This window comes from Hibiscus syriacus, unplaced genomic scaffold, assembly GCF_006381635.1.
Source record: "Hibiscus syriacus cultivar Baekdansim isolate YM2019G1 unplaced genomic scaffold, ASM638163v2 tig00110816_pilon, whole genome shotgun sequence".
Taxonomy (NCBI): domain Eukaryota; kingdom Viridiplantae; phylum Streptophyta; class Magnoliopsida; order Malvales; family Malvaceae; genus Hibiscus; species Hibiscus syriacus.
Window position 1 is genome coordinate 123,720 of NW_024062873.1, and position 21,010 is coordinate 144,729.

Here is a 21,010-nt window from a genome sequence, read left to right on the forward strand (position 1 = left end):
CTGAATGAAAGATTTTAGACAATACAAGGGCTAGATTGAGGAACAACAGCCTTCCTCTACTTTTAAAATATGTTTTTATGCCTTCTCTTTGGTCTTATGTTGAGATTTAAATTATGATTGTGGTTGCGTTTTCGATTGTATTGCATTTATTGTTATTACGGTCATTGCGAGTATCTCAATCATGCAATAATAATTTCGGACCGCACCACTATCACTATAGAACAATCGTTATTCCTATAGCGAATTGCTGATTAAATCTCTAGTTCATAGCTTGTGTCTCCTTTCCTCAATATTATACATACCATGCCACCAGGCTATGAGCTTAAGTCCAATCCAAAAGTGGGCTAGTTCAGTTGGGTTGAAAAGCCCGTATTGTAATATCCTGATCTGATCTACGTCAAAATCTCTGAACCCTGATTCATCATTTCTTCATTGTTGTGCTGTCGCCCATTTATTTCTTGTTTCGTTTCTTTCTTCCTTGTGTACACCTGCCTGCATTCCGCAATCAATTGAATTGGCAGCCGGCCTAGTCTTTTAGTTTTAGCAAGCCGAGTTAACTGAGTCGACTCTCGGAAGGGGTGTAAGTAGGTAAAAAAGAAAAATGTTTGTTGTGTGGAAATCGGTATGAGCGTGGCTGCTTATCATCCTCTCGATCTCCAATGAACCTATGATCCCGTTCCCATTTTCAATTTCACCATTATCGTTTGATTATCTTTTCCCAAAAACATTGTTAGCAATGGATGTGAGAAGACTGACGGCTGTCACCAAACCCATCTATATCTACACCCCAATCACTCGCCCCTTGACATGCGTTACATCGTCGTCTACCAACCTTTCTCCTGCTGTTCCACAGCTCAATCCTCCACCGTCACCGCCGCCGCCTCCGCCTGTGACTCTAAACCACTCCTCTTCCCACCGTAATAACCGGAGTTTGCTAGATAGTCTGTCTTCTGTTCTCTCTAAGCCATCACTGGATTCGTCCAGATCTAAACAGCTTATTCCTCTTTTGTCCCCTTCAGATTTTGATCGATTCTTCTTCTCTGTTTCCTCCCATGTCAATCCCAAAACCACTTTGAACTTTTTTTCCCTTGCTGCCCGTTCTTTTAACTTCCGTTTTACGCTTCGGTCCTATTGTGTCTTGATTCTTTTGCTTCTTTCCAATCATTCTTCCGCTGCTAGGTTGCTTTTGATTCGTTTGATTGATGGGAAGCTGCTACTTTTCTCTCTTGACAATCATGCCATTAGTCATATTCAGATTGCGAGTGCATTGGCGGATTTGGATACCTCTTTTAAGGGGGTTGCGGGGGTTGATTTGTTACTGCATCTCTATTGCACCCAGTTCAAGAATGTGGGTTTTACTTGCGCTATTGATGTCTTTTTCACACTCGCAGACAAGGGTATTTTTCCTTCTTCCAAGACTTGCAACTTTTTCTTGAATTCTTTGGTTAAGGCTAACGAACTGCAAAAGGCGTATCAAGTGTTTGAAACTTTGTCTCGTTCCGTTTTTCTTGATGTCTACTTGTGTACTACCATGATTAATGGATTTTGCAAGGGTGGCAGAATTCAGGACGCTCTCACCCTGTTCTCTACAATGGAAAGCCTGGGTATCTCTCCGAATGTAGTCACCTACAATAATATTGTCCATGGATTATGTAAGAGTGGCAAACTGGATGAGGCATTTCAGATTAAACAGAACATGAGAAAACAGGGAGTTGACCCCAGCCTCATTACATATAGTGTTCTTATCAATGGTTTGATTAAGTTGGATAAATTTGCGGAAGCCAATTCAATTTTGAAGGAAATGTCTGATAAGGGCTTTATCCCTAACGAGTTTGTATATAATACATTAATTGCTGGCTACTGCAAAATGGGAAATATGGATGAGGCACTTAGGATAAAGGATCACATGCTATTCAATGGGGTGGAGCCTAATTCTGTAACATTCAATTCACTTATGCAGGGTTTCTGCAGGATTGACCAAATGGAGCATGCTGAGAATCTTTTAAGGGAAATGTTATCTAGAGTGTTGTCTATAAACATTGGCTCCTTTAGTTCTGTAATTCAATGGTTATGCTTGAAGTCTAGGTTTGATTCTGCTCTACATTTTACCAAGGAAATGTTGTTGAGAGATTTAAGGCCCAATGACGGGCTGATGACCATGTTGGTTGGTGGACTTTGCAAGGACAAAAAGCATTTCGAGGCTATTGAGCTTTGGTTTAATCTTTCTGAGAAAGGATTTCCTTCTAACATTGTGACCTCAAATGCTTTAATTCATGGTTTGTGTGAGGCAGGTCAGATGCAAGAGGTTATCAGGCTTCTAAAGGAGATGTCACAGAGGGGTTTGACATTGGATAGGGTCTCATACAATACACTTATCTTGAGATGTTGCAAAGAGGGAAGAGTGGAAGAAGCTTTTAGGTTAAAGGAAGAGATGTTTAAGCGGGGAATTCAGCCTGACATTTACACTTACAATTTGCTTATACATGGCATTTCAAATATGGGGAAAATGGAAGATGCTGTCAAGGTTTGGGATGAAAGCAAAAGACATGGTATAGTTTCCAATGTTTTTACATATGCAATCTTGATAGACGGATATGGTACAGTTGATCAAATTGAGGAGTGTCAAAATTTGTTCGATGACTTGGTTGCTAACAAACTGGAGCCCAACATTGTTATTTACAATACAATGATTAAAGCTTACTGTAAAAATGGGAATATGACGTCGGCCTGTCAACTTCGTGATGACATGAAAAGCAAGGGCATCCTACCAAATATTGCCACTTATTCTTCTTTAATACACGGAATGTGCAAATTGGGTCTTCCTGATGATGCAAGACAACTTATTGTGGAAATGAGAGGTTTGGACTTGTTGCCAAATGTCATATGTTATACCGCACTAGTTAGAGGTTATTGTAGGATAGGTCAGATGGATAAAGCTGGGAGTCTTATACAAGAAATGTCTTCATATAACATACAACCGAATAAGATTACCTATACTGTCATGATCGATGGATACTGCAAATTAGGTAATATGAAAGAAGCCACCAAGCTTCTAACTCAGATGATTAAAAATGGAATTGCACCAGATGTCGTCACTTATAATGCCTTTATGAATGGATTATGTAAGGAGGGAAGGGTGGATGATTCTTTTAGAGTATGTGATGGTATGAATAGTGAAGGATTAGCATTAGATGATATTACATATACGACTTTGGTCAATGGGTGCTATCAGCCGTCCGCATTCTCTAACCAAGAATGAAGTTGTTGAAAGTTGGGAGCATTTTCTGTTTGGTATAGTCTTGCTGTGATATCTTACTAGATCCATGCAATAAAATTATATATAATGTCCCACTCTGCAAGATTGTTGCTTTACCATGTTTGATCATTTGTATTTTGCATTGCTCTTTATCAGGAAAGCTTGTTGACTACGGGACAACAATGATACTTCTCTTTTTAGAATTCTGTTCTGGTTGTTACACATCTGAGGTTCGTTGCTTCATCTTGTAATTCTTAATCTTTTTATTTACTCTTGCATTTAAGCTTTTTGCCTAATGGCTTTGATAGGTGTTTTACTTATGCTGTGACTGTGGATTTCTATCCAATATAATAATCGTACGAATTCTTTACTTATTGACCTTCCTGGCGGGTTGTCAGAAGCAATGGAGTACTAGGCCATTCTTGGACTTTTAAGGTACTTTCTAGCATCTTTTATATTGCTCTAATAGACTTCAGGGTCTGGTTCACTAGTCATGACTTTTTCCTGACATTTTCTTATTGCGCTCGCTACAAAATTCTCTTGACTAGGCTGGTCTGCAACAAAAGGATTTTGCTGGGTACCTGACATAGGACAGATTGAGCCATTGAGATGATGCCTCTAGTAGACTTGTTACAGGTTAGGATTGGAAAGATGGTTTTTCCTTTTGTTTATTCTAAAGTTCAGTCGTAATACGTGATTCTAATACTTTTAAAAGGACAATTCTAGCTACAGCTTTGTTGTAGGGGTCTTAACTCTTCATTTAAAGGCACTTGGACTGAATAATCAGAGTTTAATATACCTTTGGCTTGATTGTTTGAGAAGCTTATTTAAAATGTATATTATGATTTAATTTTAATTGAAAGTTGGAAGAACTGTGCTGACAATCTACATTTCTCATAATTGCGTAAATGAGTATAATTCATATAACTTGGGGCTTTGAATATGCCAAACTTAACAAACAGTGGCACCCTATCTCTCGGGGTCATCTCCAATGTAGGTGCAATTATTTTCAAGTCAAGTCTTTGGTATAATATTTTAGTAGTCTCCACTGAGGACAAGTACATTTTTTAGGTTCATTTTTTCTCATGCCATTAGAACCTGCCCTGATTGTTGAGGGGAACATCTAGCACATGGATTAAGAAATAAAATGCCAAGATTCCAAATATCACCTGCCCTAGAGCACAATTTACAAATTTGCATATTTTTTTTGCATATGAAAGTACACTTTAACAGAAAAGTATCTATCAGTTCTTCATATGGTTATTATTATGGACAAGTATTATGTAGAAACTATTGCACTATTACATATCCGGATATTTCAAGTTCCAAGCTATGAAAAATCATTTAAAATTGACTTACAGAAATGAACAAGAATCCTATATAAGAAGCTCTGATGTGGGACCAGAAAATAGAGATAGACCAAGGAAATCCTTTCTGCAGGTACCGGCTTGTTCCTTGAAGATATTCTTCCCTCCATATTTAGATGTAGATCGAGGGTAGAGAGAGAGAGTGTTGTGGCCTTGTGGGTTCTGTACAAGTCTTAGAAAGAGTAGGATACAATATGTTGAGATTGAATATTAATGCATGCATTATTTTAATGGATTTTATTAGAGAGCTCCGTTCTATAAATGCTAAACTCATGATGCTTCATTCCTATGCTTTCATTTTGTAAAATAACTCTTAAATTATCAATTGAGAAAGCGATGTTTCTGCTCAAGAAATGTGAAAAAACAAAGGTTGATTGATAAAAAATTATAAACTCAAACCTTGGACATGATGCCTATCTTGCTTAGTGGAATGTCTTCGAAAGTGACCCTCCAAATGCCCTTCTTCAATAACGTGTAAGAATAATCACTAATCTTAACCATAAGTATTTTTTCTGTTATCCTAATTAAAAGAGGTGTAAAGCTCCTAATTATATCTTTAGTGTTATGTAACAAACATCCATATCTTTTTATCTTGTGGATACCTTTATTTAAATTTTCTTTTCCTAGTTACTAACAGCTGTTCTGATCTTTTGCTTCTCATACCTTTATTTGAGCTTCAGATTCCTGAAGGAGTTTTTACATGCAACAGGCTGATGCTGCAGGATGTGCTTGTGCGGGGGACGTGATGACTTTCTTACATAATGAAGATGATATGGGCGAGTAAGGATCTATTTGGACATTTAAATTTAGTGGGTCTAATTTTGTTTACCAGTTAGTTTTGCTTCACGTATATTCTGAAAGTTTTGTCCTAAATACTTTTAAAAACTTCCAGGAACTTCTCCTGGATGAATAGAAGTGCCATGTGTCACCAATCAAGTTCCTCACTTTCTCTGCATGCAACTATGTGGCATATTGTATGGGCAGGGACCTACTGCCTTCCTGTTTTGTGGACGGGCAAATCGTTCACCATTCCTCGTTAATCGGTAGGTAGAGAAGACCTTATCAGCTAGATTCCTGTTTTCAGTCTTTGGCCAAGGAGGTGGTAGGTCAACCCCCAACCTTTTTTTTGGATACTGAATTAGATTCTGTCATGTCATGTAAATGTCATAGAGAGAAAATGTCAAATTGCCGAGATTTTCGAGCTTCAGTGTAATGCTCTCAATTTTGAAACGTATATAAATTTGATATTGATTTATTATCTGTTGAAACGTATATAAATTTCATCGCAGCATAATTACTTTGTTTCTTTCTTTTTAATCCCCTCTACTCCGATGAGATATCGGCTTAGATTTATCGTTGCTTTACTAATAACAGGTTCTTGAATTTTTTTATTTTTTATAACATTCATATTTGCTAGTCTTTTGCTAATGCCCTACTATACGTTACATATCTATGTTCTACAAGGAATCTCCCCATGTCATCTCCTTTATTATTATTATTTTTAGATAAATTGTGCATATTACCCAAAGAAAGCAGAAACCTGCTGCAAATTACGAAGCATCCAGCAAAAATAAGGATACCTCAAAGGGGAATACCCCATCTAGCACAAAGCCTTCTATTTACATTATCTACCATATAAATGTTCTATTTGTAAGCTTGATCCTCACTATATCCCTAATGATATCCAACGGGCCAACAAAATCTCCTTCCGTCTAACAATGGTTTTAAATTGTCTACTATTCTTCTCCTCCCAAATACAATAAAGAGAAAATAACCTCAGTGACAAAAAATCCCATATAATATACGATTTTAACCAACTTTTTCCGGATTTGCCAAAATGACCAATAAAATCGCAATGCGATCGCTAATTCGCAACGCGATCTCCATTATCGCAAATCAGTTTCCAGATTCGCAACGCGATTATGACTATCGCAATGCGATTTTCCAATTTCGCGTTGCGATTTTTCAATTTCGCGTTGCGATTTTCCCAATTCGCAATGCGAATAAGTAAATCGCAATGCGATACTGACTATCGCAATGCAATTTTCCTAATTCGCATTGCGATTTACGTATTCGCGTTGCGATTTTCATAATTCGCAATGCGAATACGTAAATCGTAATGCGAATCTTACTATCGCAATGCGATTTACATAGTGCCATTCGTATTAACGCGTATTTTTTTTTTCAAATTCCAAACACGAATTTTTTCTTAATAAATCGGAAACTGAACCGTCCACATTAATCGCAACTCATAACCTCAAACCTAAAATCACAACACTCAGTCCCATCTCCATCTCTCACTCTCTACGGCGAAATCCGTCCCCATCTCCGAAGATTTCCGTCCCCATCGCCGGCGAAATCCCTCACAACCATTCACAGTCAAAAATCCCTCACAATCATTCAGAAATGGAAAATCAACTTCCGAGGGTTAGTTTTGTTTTATTTTTATTTTGAAATTTTTGCATTATTTTAGGTTTTTCATATTGATATTGATAATAAGTTTACTAGTAATTTCAATAATAGATTAACCATTTCACTTAGATTTCTTATTAAATTCATTCGATTGCTGCCAATACTGCTAAACTGTTTAGCCTGTGAAGTTAGTATTTGTCTTTGTTTTGTCTTTTGGTTGAAGTAATGCAGAAGAATAATAGTTTCGAGAATGAAAATCGCAACGCGGAAATAACTATCGCAACGCGAAATAAAAATCGCAACGCGAAACCAAAATCGCATTGCGATTTTCATTTCGCGTTGCGATTCTCTCGTTGTGATTTTCATTTCGCGTTGCGATTCTCTCGTTGCGATAGTCATTTCGCGTTGCGATTCTCTCGTTGCGATAGTCATTTCCGCGTTGCGATTCTCATTATCTCGTTGCGATTTTCATTTCAACCAAAAGACAAAACAGTGTTGCAAATTTTAGTTTCAAGAATAAACTACTATTTATGTTTATTGTTTTTGGTATATCTTGACAGTGTAGTTTTTGGTATATCTAACTTGATATGTTTATTGTTTTTGTAGAAATTTTTTTCGGCTTCATTGACATTAAGGAATAAAGTTAGCCTAGCCACTACAATTGCTTCGAAGCTTTCACCTGCACAAAGAAAATTGTTTGAGGAAACCTGCTTCGGGCCATGGCTGAGAGTACAGCATCCGGGTGGAGATGCTAATTTGACCAATTTGTGGCTTCAGACCATGACTAGCGATCTACCCGACAGTATACAACGTGGTGAGGAAGAGATATGGTTTCATTTTCCACCGGCGTATACTTGTTTTGGGCGGAAGGAGTTCTGCTTATTCATTGGTCTACGATTCGGACACGATGATGTAGGCCGGTACACTCGTCATATCACCCGCCCATCATGGTTATCTAGGGTTTTTCCTGATGAGTCAATAGAGAAGCCGAACTTACACGTCGACAACATGAAGAAATTGTTTAATAAGAAAGATGGTTTAACTCGGATGAATGACGTCGATGTTGTCAGAGTATGCCTTCTACTACTTTTGTATGCCGGCTTTTTAGGCAGAGAGGCCAGACAACCTATTCCTCAGGAGCTAATATTATTGGTAGAGGACCTAAATGCATGGAATCTGTTTCCGTGGGGTTCGTATATATGGAAAGCTACCTGGACTAAGTTGTCGTCTGCCTTTGATGACCGCAAAAGTTTGCGGGGCGATGGGTCGAAATACACTTTGTCAGGCTTTGTTTGGGCCTTTAAGGTAAGAATTTCTATATAATGTTTTCAAAATTATAATTAATTATTTAACAATTACTAATGTTTGTTATTATATTGTTTGTAGATTTGGATATTCGAGGCATTTCCCGCCATGAAGACATATGCAATAAAAACTTCAAATGATATTCCCAAGGCTATTTCCTGGAAGAGGAAACGTCTGTTGGATTGGGAAGACTTAATACCATATGCGACAATAAATAATGTAAGTTAACACAAATACTATCATATATAAACAAGTTATTAATAGTAGACGTTTAACTTTGTTTGAGTTTTTATATTTTTAGGAGGCCAACATTCCATTAATGAGACTGACACCCACGAAGGCTGAGCTTGCCACTGATTGGTGGCAAGCTAGTCAGTGTTTTCTTGATGGCACGAATGATGAGCAGCCTCCACTTCCTCCACTTCGAGAGCCATCACCTCACCCAGAGCCATCACCTGATCGACCCGACTATACACCTCTACAACGAGAGCCATCACCTATCTCGTCACATCATCGAGCCTCTTCTCCACCATCACCTCATGATAGGCGATCGACAAAGATGCCACGACTTCTATCTCCCTGTTCTCCACCTCCACGGGATGAGTCAAGGGAGTTACGTGATGAGGTCAATGCCTTGCGTGAGGAGATCGGTACTCTACGCGATAACGATGGTGCATGGCGTGTGGAGGTATCTACTTTACGTGGTGAGGTTGTCGCTCTACGTGAGATGGTAGTATCGTTACAGAATGAGGTTCATACTCTATGCAACGAGGTAAGTTTAAGATTTTCCATATTTAACTTGATGATAAATTTACTCGTAATTTCACTTAAATTAACCATTTCACTTAGATTGCTTAGTAAATTTATTCGGTTGCTGCCAATACTGCTAAACTGTTTATTAACACTGTGAAGTTAGTATTTGTCTTTTTGTTTTGTCTTTTGGTTGAAGTAAATTTATTCGGTTGCTGCCAATTCTGCTAAACTGTGTATTCTTTAACACTGTGAAGTTAGTATTTGTCTTTGTTTTGTCTTTTGGTTGAAAGTTTGAAATATATTTGTCTTTGTTTTCACTGTTTAAATATCATGTCTGTTTTTTTATTGATATTTGTATTTAATTATTTAGCAGACCGATAAGGTGGATGCTTTACGTCGGGTTTTTCTTGCACGACAGAGTTCACGCATCAGACGGCGTGCACGTGCTATTAAGTCTCCGTATACCCCAATAGTGCGAAGACACCGCAAGAAGAAGCTTGACTCGCCTGTCATCCCTCAAGAGTCCACTCCTATCGTTGAAGAGGCCCCTATCATTCCTCGAGAGTCCCCTCCCACCGTTCAAGAGGCCACTGTCATCGTTGAAGAGGTCCCTCCCACCATTCAAGAGCCCGATTCACATGGCGTCATATGTAGGATTCTTGAGAAACCCTCTGACGTGTCGGACATGATGGATTCAAGTTGGCTCTCGTATGAGTTACCGGCCAGTACCATACCGGTATCTGAAGTGGAGAGGAAACAACTACCGAACACAATTCTGGATAACACCCTTTGGGCTAAGACCGCAGTTGATTTTTATCTACATGAGTGGAGCCAGGGGTGTTTCACTGACATATGCAAGCTCAACGATGATATCTATTTGTTGCTTGATCGGTCTTGGTGGGGCGTATTATTAGGGGTCGAAGACAATGGCTATTTCGATGGAGGGTAAGTCTTATATTTTTCTTATATTTTAATTTGATTTTTTTTTTAAATTTATGTAAGTTACTAATATATGTTTTTTTTTGTAAAACAACATATCGATGCGTGGGTGTCACGTCTTCTAATAATTAGGAAACTTAAGGAAAATAAAAGAAATACACGATATACAATTATGCCGACGTCTTTTAACGCCGTTCACTTGAAGAATCAACGAGATGAATCATTTGCGTTGGGCAATGGACAAGCTAAACTTTATCCTGCATGGTGGGAGGTCGATAAGGTTAGTGTTTATTTTAGATTGAGTTTAAAGGTATTCATAAATAATTGCACAAATGAATGAATTATTACTTATGATTGCAGGTGTTTATCCCTGTTTTGGAACGTAACCATTGGCTTCTCGTCGAACTTCAGATCCCATCCCTTAAGGCAATAGTATATGACAGCATGATAAATTACATATCATTGGCTGATTTAAGAGATATTATTAAGGGATGGAGCTCTTATTTGGCTAAATTCTTGGATGCGATAAATTATTGGACTCGTTCTGGAAACAAGAAGCCAAAGAAGCTCAATATTACAGTTAGCAGAGATGAGACCGCACCACAACAAACGAAAAGACCCAGAGGGGATTGTGGTCCTCTCGTATGCTTCGCGTTGGACCGTTTGATCACAGGAAGTATAAAGTATCTACCTCCCACCGATATAGATAGAGCTGCAGTAGGCTTGTGGTTTCGGCATTATATGGCTAGATCGATATATACGAGACGCTGCCTACCTGCATCCGCGTTATAAAAATGTCCATAAACAATTGGTATGTTTATAGGCTTGTGGTTTGAAAATGTTTGGTTAAGTACCTAGAATTCAATAATTTGCTGTTTGTAGGTTTTAAATGTGTAGAAAGTGTTGTTTGAGCAAATGTTTGGTTTATGCAGGTTAATCTCAGAAGTGAGCTGCGTGAAAATGATGTATGGCTGCAAAAGTTAATTCAATAGTAGAAGTGTTATTTTCTCTAAGAATTATTGCTTAATTTTTGATTGTTTAATTGATTTGTAAAAGTTGATTTATTTAATTGATGTTAACATAATTCTTATTTGTGCTTGTTTAATTGATTGAAATGTAATGGTTGATTTTGTTGATTTCAATCTGCATTATGTTGAAGGAAAAATGTACTATCGCAATGCGAAATGAAAATCACAACGAGAGAATCGCAACGCGAAATGAAAATCACAACGAGAGAATCGCAACGCGAAATTAAATTCGCGTTGCGATTTTCATTTCGCATTGCGATTCCCTCGTTGCGATTTTCATTTCGCATTGCAAAATTCGCGTTACGATTTTCATTTCGTATTGCGATTCTCTCGTTGCGATTTTCATTTCGCATTGCGATAGTAATTTCCGTGTTGCGATAGACATTAAGATGATTGCCTATTAAGTGATAACAACTGAACAGATCATAGCAATTTTCAAACTCAAGTTACTAATACATGCCTAACTGAAAATGTTAAAAGTTCACACATAAAATCTACATAATACAACGTTTGCATTTAAAAATCACCTAAGTTAACAGTCCCAAAAGATGAAGCCAGTTGTGATTGGGATTTTAAAGATGATTGCGATTTTGATTGCCTTTTTCTTGACACCATATGAGCTTTGGATTTTGATGATGATCCATATTTTGGTAGAGGAAAAGATGATTGTGATGGCACTGGTGATCCACATGTCAACCTTGTATGACCACTTTCCTTGCACCGACTACATGTCGATCTCTTCTTCTCTTCACCCTTAGACGGTATACGATCGTGACTTTTTGGTCGGCCAGGTAGCCTTCTGTCCATGGCTGGTGGCAAAACTGTTTGTAAGTCATCTGGTATGTCCCACTCAGAAGGATGTGGAATAGGGTAGACAATCTCGGCATAAGTCTGTCGATATACTTTTGTAGTGTAGCAATCCATAGCGTATGTGCTTGAATCATCTTGGTTTAGATGAAGAGCAACTTTTATAACATGGCCACACGGATAACCAGATGTTTGCCATTTCATACAACTACACGTCCTTGCATTTAGATCGACAAGCCCATTTAAGTTATTATCCAGTACTTCAAACAAAGTGTTTGAACATGGTTCAACTCTCCATGACGTTGACTTCACAACACGTTTCGTTATCTTTTTTTCAGTCCATGGTGTAACACGATGTTCCAATGTTCCTGTAAATTTAAATAAATAATACTTAGTAAAATATATGATAAGTTACGAATTCAAAGAAATAATACCTGTATGGTTTCTTTTCTTGTAGTACCATTGTTGAATAGAGGCTCGAAAAAACTCCATTAACATAATAATGGGTAATTTTCGGGAATGACGACTTAGAGCGTTGATTGATTCTGCACTATTAGACGTCATGAAACCATATCTTGCTCCAAGTTGATGTACTCTTGACCATCTTTCAAACCCGACATCTTCTAGTGTTTGAGCACACTGAGGCAAAACACATCTTAAGCAGTTTATATGCTTATTGAAATCCACTTCCCGATAAGCTTTTATAGTCTTCCAGTATGTCCATTTGTGCTTTTTTATACCAGCAGACCTTGATTTTAGATTTCTATACAAATGAACACCACAAAGTCCATGAAAAGCATCTGTGAAACACCTTCTAACAGCGTTGTCAATTGAATTTGCCCTATCGGATATGATTGTCAGATTGTTAATAGGACCTATGCAATCCTTAAGATGCCCTATAAACCATGTCCATGAATCAGAGGTTTCAGATTTGCCAACCCCGTAAGCTATTGGGAATATCCCATTGTTAGCATTCATGGCTACTGCTAATAAGTTTACTCCAAGGTATCGACCTTTCAAATGTGATCCGTCAACTATAATAACTGGGCGCATGCAAGTAATAAACGAACGAATCTACAAAATAATATACACAAGAAATATAATCATTTAAATGTGAAATGCATGTAACTAACAGAAATGAGTCAACAAAATTATATTGATTTACTAACCGCAGCACCAATGGTGATAAACAGTAACTCAAAGCGTCCATCTCTATCTATTTTGATATGAGTTACCGACCCAGGATTTTTCAGCTTTAAATTGTGACAATAAGCCGGTAGTTGGGCAAACGATGCTTCTGGCGACCCCCTCAACAATTCCAAGGCATAACAATTGGCTCTCCAAGCTTGAGAATATGATATACTAATCTTGAACCGAGCATTCATGTCAGTCATAATTTCATGTCCCCGATATACCCTGTCATTCAAAAACATTAACTCAGCCAGAAAACCACCCAACACCTTTTTGTTTGCCTGTCTATGGTGAGGAAAAACTTGGGTTCTTGAACATGTATGTTTATCAATAAAAGTCCTAACTTGAAACATTTCGCAATCTTTTATCCTCTTTGCAATCATACGCCACGTACAATTTTTGTCAATCATACACCTTGTTTCGAAACGATCTTTGCTTGATTTGTTAACTTTTAGTTGATAGCCATCTTCCACACATTTCGTATACAAAGCTATCTTCAAGTCTTCCTTTGTATCAAAACAATCATCTTTCTTGATACAAATAACTTTTGTGTAACAATCAACTGATTTCTTTACCAACTCTTCTTCCGGTATCTGAAGTAATTCTGGCATATTCCAGTTATACTCCCGTGGCATTTTCTTTTCTTCGGGGACTTTTTCTTCTTCTTTTTCTTCTTCAGGATTATATGAATTACAGAATGGATGTTCAACATGTTCATTCACAACCTCCACTTCCTCCTTATTATCATCAACAACATCTTCCTCGGCAACGGTTGTTTCATCATCAAAATTTGGGTATTGACCAATATCAAAATCATTACACGCAGGGTCTGTTTCTTCTTCTGAAACATCATCAAAATCTGAGTATTGACCAATATCAAAGTCCGGGTATTGACCAAGATCAAATTTCGAATACTGACTAGTACTCACAATTTTTTCTGTTGGCTCATCATCGTCTAATTGGTCAATACGAAAACCGGAATTTGGTGCTGAAAGTTGATTGAGATTTGGATTAGAGAAAGGTTGTGGGTTTTGAGAAAAACTTAGTTGATTACTACCCGCTACTGACCCAACAATACTACTTCTAGGTTCAACAACATACAATGTAACATCATCACTTGAAACACTAATGTAAGCAATGAATCGTTCAACATCTTCATTGTCGGTTAACAAATAAACTTTACCATTCCTCTGATAAGATAGCCTAAATCCACTTAGGGGCTCTAAATTCAATTTCTTTGAAACACGTAACATTAGAGTTTCATAAGTTAACTTTTTTAATGATAGTTTTAGTTGAAGATTCATGGGTAAAGGCATATATTGTAAAACACCATGAACATTCTCCCATGACCCTCCAAAACACAAATCTATCCAAACATGATCAACATTAGATGATTTCATGGTTGTAAATTAATTTACTAAACAAACGAGCTGCGAAACTAAGACCTGTTGCCGGATGGGGAAGGATGTAGGAACGGATATAGGAACGGATATCGCCGGAGAGAGTGATAGATGGAGATGGAATGAGTTGCGATTTAGGGATTTAGGTTATGAGTTGTTGCTTCTGCGTAGATATATACACAAAAAATTTGCGTTGCGAAACTAAAACCTATTGCAAACTTTGAAAATCGCATTGCGATTCTGTATTATCTCGTTGCGAAAGTAAGTATCGCGTTGCGATTTTCCTATTTCGCAATGCGAATAAGTAAATCGCAATGCGAATTTGGAAAATCGCAATGCGATACTGATTATCGCAACGAGATAATACAAAATCGCAACGAGATTCTGACTTTCGCAACGAGATTCTGAAAATCGCAATCATCTTCAAAATCCCAATCACAACCAGCTTCACCTTTTTGGGACTGTTAACTTAGGTGATTTTTAAATGCAAACGTTGTATTATGTGTATTTTATGTGTGCACTTTTAACATTTTCAGTTAGGCATGTATTAGTAACTTGAGTTTGAACATTGCTATGATCTGTTCAGTTGTTATCACTTATTAGACATTCATTTGACTATCGCAACGGGGAAATCGCAACGCGAAAATGGCTATCGCAATTCGAAATGAAAAATCGCAACGCGAAAATGGCCATCGCAACTAGAAAATCGCAATGCGAAATGAAAATCGCATTGCGATTTTCTCGTTGCGATAGTCAGTTTCGTGTTGCGATAGTCTATTTTGCCTTCAACATAATGCAGATTGAAAATCAACAAATCAACTATTACATTTCAATCAATTAAACAAGCACAAATAAGAATTATGTACACACCAATTAAACAAATCAACATTTACAAATCATTTTTTACAAATCAATTAAACAATAAAAAATAATAATAATTCTTATTTCCTCATCAATTATTGAATCAATGAATCAACTTTTGCACCCGTACATCCATTTCACGCAGCTCACTTAAGGATTAACCTGCAAAAACCAAACATTTGCTCAAACAAGACTTCCTACACATCTAAAACCTACAAACAACAAATTATTGAATTATAGGTACTTAACCAAACATTTTCAAACCAAAAGGAGTATATATATTAACAAAACTTGCATTTGACTTACCAATTAACAATGGATACTTTCATAACGCGGATGCAGGTAGGCAGCGTCTAGAATATATCGCTCTAGCCATATAATGCCGAAACCACAAGCCTACTGCAGCTCTATCTCTATCGGTGGGAGGTAGAAACTCTGTGCTTCCCGTCGTCAAACGCGCCAAGCACATGCATACGAGAGGACCACAATCCCCTCTGCCTCCCGGCGATTGTTGTGGCACGGTCTCGTCTCTGACAACTGTGACATTGAACTTCTTTGGCTTCTTGTGTCCAGAATGAGTCCAATAATTAATCCCATCCAAGAATTTAGCCAAATGAGAGCTCCATCCCTTGATAATATCTCTCAAATCAGACAGTGGTATGTAATTTATCATGCTGTCATATACTATTATCTTCAGGGATGGGAGCTGAAGTTGGACGAGAAGCCAATGACGACGTTCCAAAACAGGGATAAACACCTGCAATCATAAGTAATAATTCATTTATTTGCGCACTTATTTATGAACACCTTTAAAAAATTTTAAAAATAAACACTAACCTTATCGACCTCCCACCATGCAGGATAAAGTTTAGCTTGTCCGTTGCCCAACGAAAATGATTCATCTCGTTGATTCTTCAAGTGAACTGCGTGAAAAGCCGCCGGAAGTGTATTATCCACAATTGTTTCCGATAGTTGTCTCCTCTCCACTTCAGATACCGGAAGGGTACTAGCCGGTAACTCATACGAGAGCCAACTCTCATCCATCATGTCCGGAACTGGTGGGGGTTTCTCAATACTTCGATATATTACCCCATGTGAATCGGGCTTTGGAATGGTAGGAGGGACCTCTTCAACGATGACAGTGGCCTCTTGAACGGTGGGGGGGACTCTTGAGGGAGGATAGGGGCCTCTTGAACGATTGGAGGGGACTCTTGAGGGATGACAGGTGAGTCAGGCTTCTTCTTGCGGAGTCTTCACACCATTGGGGTGAACGGAGACGTAATAACACGTCCATGCCGTCTGATGCGTGAACTCCGTCGTGCAAGGAAAACCCGACGTAAAGCATCCACCTTATCGGGCCGCTAAAAAAAATTAATACATAAATTAGTAAATAAACAGACATGATATTAAACAAAGACAAATATGTTTCAAACTAGCATTGTATTCACCCAAGTCATTATTCTATCATAGTTCACAAAATGCTCAGATAACATTTCAGAAGTAAGCACTTATATAAACATTTAAAAGGACAACATATATAAACATTCCAGAAGAAGAATAGTTTACTTTCGCAACACGAAACTTAAAATCGCAACACAAAAATGACTATCGCAACGCGGAAATGGCTATCGCAATGCGAAATGCAAATCGCAACGACAAAATCGCAATGCGAAATGAAAATCGCAACGACAAAATCCCAATGCGAAATGAAATCGCAACGACAAAATCGCAACGCGAAACACAAATCGCATTGCGATTTTCATTTCGCATTGCGATTTTGTCGTTGCGATTTTCATTTCGCATTGCGATAGCCATTTCCGCGTTGAGATAGTCATTTTCGTGTTGCGAAAGTAAACTATTCTTCTTCTGCAAATTGAAACTTGAATGGATTGCATTACTTCAACCAAAAGATAAAAACAAAACCAAAAAAAATTACTAACAAAAACAGTTTTAACAGTATTGGCAGCAACCGAATGAATTACGAGTATGAAAAATCTTAAACTTACCTCGTTGCGTAGAGTATGAACCTCATTCTGCAACGATGCTACCATCTCACGTAGAGCGGCTACCTCACCGCGTAATATAGACACCTCAACACGCCATGCACCATCGTCTTTGCGTAAAGTACCGACCTCCTCACGCAAGGCATTGACCTCATCACGTAACTCCCCTAACTCATCCCGTTGAGGTGGAGAACAGGGAGATAAACGTCGTGGCATCTTTGCCGGTCGCCTATCTTGCGGTGATGGTGGAGAAGAGGCTCGATGATGTGACAAATAGGTGATGGCTGTCGTTGTGGAGGTGTATAGTCGGGTCGATCAGATGATGGCTCTGGGTGAGGTGATAGCTCTGGGCGAGGTGATGGCTCCCGAAGTGGAGGCTGCTCATCAACCGTTCCATCAAAAAAACGCTTACTAGCTTGCCACCAATCAGTGGCAAGCTCAGCTTCCGTGGGTGTCAGCCTCTGTAGAGGAGTATTGGCCTCCTAACAATATAAAAGCTCAAACAAAGTTAAACGTGTACTAGTAATAACTTGTTTATAAACATATGGTAGTATTTATGTTAACTTACATTATTTATTGTCGTATACCGTAGTAAATCTTCCCATTGCAAGGTCCGTTTCCTCTTCCAGGAAATAGCCCTGAGAATATCATTTGAAGTTTTTATTGCATATGTCTTCATGGCGGGAAAGGCCTCAAATATCCAAATCTACAAACAATATAATAACAAACATTAGTAATTGTTAAATAATTACTTATAATTTTGGAAACATTATATAAAAATTCTTACCTTAAAGGCCCAAATAAAGCCTGTCAAAGTGTATTTGGAACCATCGCCATGCAAACCTTTTCAATCATCCAAGGCAGACGATAACTTATTCCATGTAGCTTTCCATAAATACGAGCCCCACGGAAACAGGTTCCACGCATTTAGGTCTTCTACCAATTTGATTAGATCATTTGGAATAGGTTGTCTGGCCTCTCTGCCTAAAAAGCCGGCATGCAAAAGAATTAGAAGGCATACTCGGACAACGTCGACGTCATCCATCCGAGTAAAACCATCTTTCTTATTCAACAATCTTGTCAGGTCTTCTACGTGTAGATTCGGCCTCTCCAGCTCAAGAAAAACCCAGGATAGCCATGATGGGCGGGTAATGTGTCTAGTGTACCGACCTACATCATCGTGTCCGAAGCGTAGACCGATGATTAAGCAAAACTCCTCCCGCCCAAAACACGTATACGCCGGTGGAAAATCAAACCATATCTCTTCATCACGACGTTGTATAGTCTCTGGTAGATCGCTAGTCATGGTTTGAAGAAACAGGTGTGTCAACATGATTTCTTCTTTCTCATAGTCTTCTTGTCTGTAACAATTCAAATCTATAGTTATGGATTGATCCATCTACACCGAAACTTTCCTTCTTTCATGATTTCTTCTTTTTTGTCATCTTTTCTTTGTTGTGTCTTAATCTAGTCTCTGGATTGGAAAGAAACAGCACAATGAGTGTGAGTTCAAGCACTAGCACTAGCACGGGAGGAAGCCGCCAGTCGGCACAAATAATTCGCGAATTCGCTAAGCTAGAAGGGGGTGGCAATGCCAGAGGCCAAGCCGATGCTATCAGATTCCGTCTTGTATCATACAACATTTTGGCTCAGGTAGTTTTTCTGTTCTCATTTTCTTTGGGGTTGGGAGGTCTACTCCCTTTATTCAGATTATCAGTCAATGCTTGTATTTGTTTTTTGCACCCGTAGGTGTACACCAAGGACCACTTTTTTCCGCATTCTCCGCCTCCCTGCCTCCGGTCAGCTCGAATCAAACAATCACTTCACATATATTTCTTTATGTCTTTCCAATTTTACTGGTTTTGATTCATTATTGTTCGGTACATACTATATACTACATATGTATCTGCCTCTATTGATGTCTGCTGTGTTTATACACAAGTGATGGCTTGGTACTCTAAATATAATCCATCAACATCAAACCCTGCTGTTTCAGATGGAACGATCGTTCTCGAGAAATTTTAAATCTTCTTAAAAACCTTGGATCTGACTTTTATTCCCTTCAGGTTTGTTTTCCTTCCTTCCAATGAAATTCATAGATTTTCATTTTTTTCTACTCTTCTATGCATTTGGCTCTATATATCTGTGTGTACATTGAGTGCATATGTCCATAACATTCTGATTTCACTTATATATGTTCTAAACTTGTACCAGGAATTAGATGAGTTCGACTCCTTTTACAAAAAAAAGATGGAGGGCCTTGGCTATTCTGGTATATATATTCAGAGAAGCGGACAGAAGCGTGATGGATGTGGAATATTTTATAAGAAGAACCGGTGTGCTTAAACTACTATGTTTTTCTTTTTCCTTTTACAAAACAATCTCCTTCAACATGTCTTACTAGAATATATACTAGAATTTTGACTCATTTTTGTTTACAAAAAGCTGTCGTACCATCTTATTTTCCTAGCTATCATTGCACAATTGTTTCAGTGCAGAATTGCTCTTAGAGGAAATGGTAGAATATAATGATCTTGTACCCCCAGTACATGGTGAAGCCTCATCTTCGGATAAGCGGAATGCTCCACTGACCAACAGAAACAACAGGGGTGATCCAAAGCAAGGTAACCTTATCTATTGGTATATTTCCTTTCTGCATCCAACCACACTTGCATTATACTTGTTGCTTGATATTTTGTATTCTGGTGGTTCACCGCTTGGATGATTTGTTGGAAAAATTCTCAGGATTGTCAGTAACAAGTAGTCCACAGCATCATGGAGATCCCAATGATCCACGCGTAAGATTTAAAAAGGATTGTGTAGGAATTATGGCTGCCTTTAAATTCAAGCATCCTCCTCATCATGTCGTCATTCTAGCAAACACTCATCTTTATTGGTAAACAATCCAAAATTTTCATTCATCCATTCTCTATAGCTATCATGTGTTCTACATTTTAGATTTCAAGAGTTGGCTGTGCTGAAGCATATGTACGTTTTGTTATAATTTTCTTTTACAGGGATCCAAAATTGGCTGATGTTAAGCTTGCCCAAGCCAAGTATCTTTTAGCACGCTTAGCTCAGTTTAAAACACTTGTGACTGACAGATTCAAATGTACTCCTTCAGTAATTTTGTGTGGTGACTTCAACTCAACTCCTGGAGATGAGGTATGCCTTGAGTGGTTACCAACAGCCTGTTTTTCTGTTAATTTCTGCAACATTCTGAATGTTGTGAGTTATATTTTGCAGGTTTATCAGTATATTATTTCTGGTAACACTTTGTCAGCATCATCAGATAGACCTTTGGAAGAACTTCCCCTTCCCTTGTGCAGCGTTTATGCTTCCGCTAGAGGAGAACCACCATTTACGACCTGCACCCCCAAGTTTAAAAATACACTTGACTATATTTTCTTTTTTCCGTCTGATGGCCTAATGCCTGTCAGCATTCTCCAACTTGCAGAGTTGGATTCGCCTGATGTTGCTGGTGGATTGCCAAATTATAGCCACCCGAGTGATCATCTGCCAATAGGTGCTGAATTTGAAATTACCAAAGGCAAAAATGCTCAAATCCGAAAATCCATTTAGCTGATGAACTGAATTTGGTCTGTTCGATGCATTCTGGTTCTTGAATTGGAATTGTGTAATCATAAAGTTGGGTACTACTGTATGACATTTTGCTATGGGATAAGTT

General features: G+C 38.2%; 2 protein-coding genes across 4 annotated transcripts; both read left to right on the forward strand.

The window, feature by feature from the left end:
* The first annotated feature begins 471 nt into the window (after nucleotides 1-471).
* Nucleotides 472-5,857, forward strand: LOC120141955 (pentatricopeptide repeat-containing protein At4g19440, chloroplastic-like). 3 transcript variants are annotated; one of them, XM_039156717.1, is made up of 5 exons: nucleotides 472-3,291; nucleotides 3,413-3,691; nucleotides 3,805-3,892; nucleotides 5,333-5,403; nucleotides 5,516-5,857. In XM_039156717.1, exon 1 carries the CDS (start codon nucleotides 668-670, stop codon nucleotides 3,257-3,259), a length of 2,592 nt encoding a protein of 863 aa, XP_039012648.1. In that variant the 5' UTR covers nucleotides 472-667; the 3' UTR covers nucleotides 3,260-3,291; nucleotides 3,413-3,691; nucleotides 3,805-3,892; nucleotides 5,333-5,403; nucleotides 5,516-5,857. The 3 variants fall into 3 exon arrangements, with proteins under 3 accessions (XP_039012648.1, XP_039012647.1, XP_039012646.1); XM_039156716.1 differs by having other exon boundaries at nucleotides 3,413-3,486; nucleotides 3,565-3,892; XM_039156715.1 differs by having other exon boundaries at nucleotides 3,413-3,892.
* A 12,962-nt stretch (nucleotides 5,858-18,819) lies between these two features.
* On the forward strand, nucleotides 18,820-20,942 carry LOC120141908 (carbon catabolite repressor protein 4 homolog 4-like). Its single transcript, XM_039156670.1, has 8 exons — nucleotides 18,820-18,975; nucleotides 19,072-19,121; nucleotides 19,319-19,388; nucleotides 19,537-19,658; nucleotides 19,816-19,898; nucleotides 20,044-20,218; nucleotides 20,340-20,487; nucleotides 20,569-20,942. The coding sequence occupies exons 1-8, from the start codon at nucleotides 18,820-18,822 to the stop codon at nucleotides 20,902-20,904; spliced, it is 1,140 nt and encodes a 379-aa protein (XP_039012601.1). The 3' UTR covers nucleotides 20,905-20,942.
* The last annotated feature ends 68 nt before the right edge of the window (nucleotides 20,943-21,010 follow it).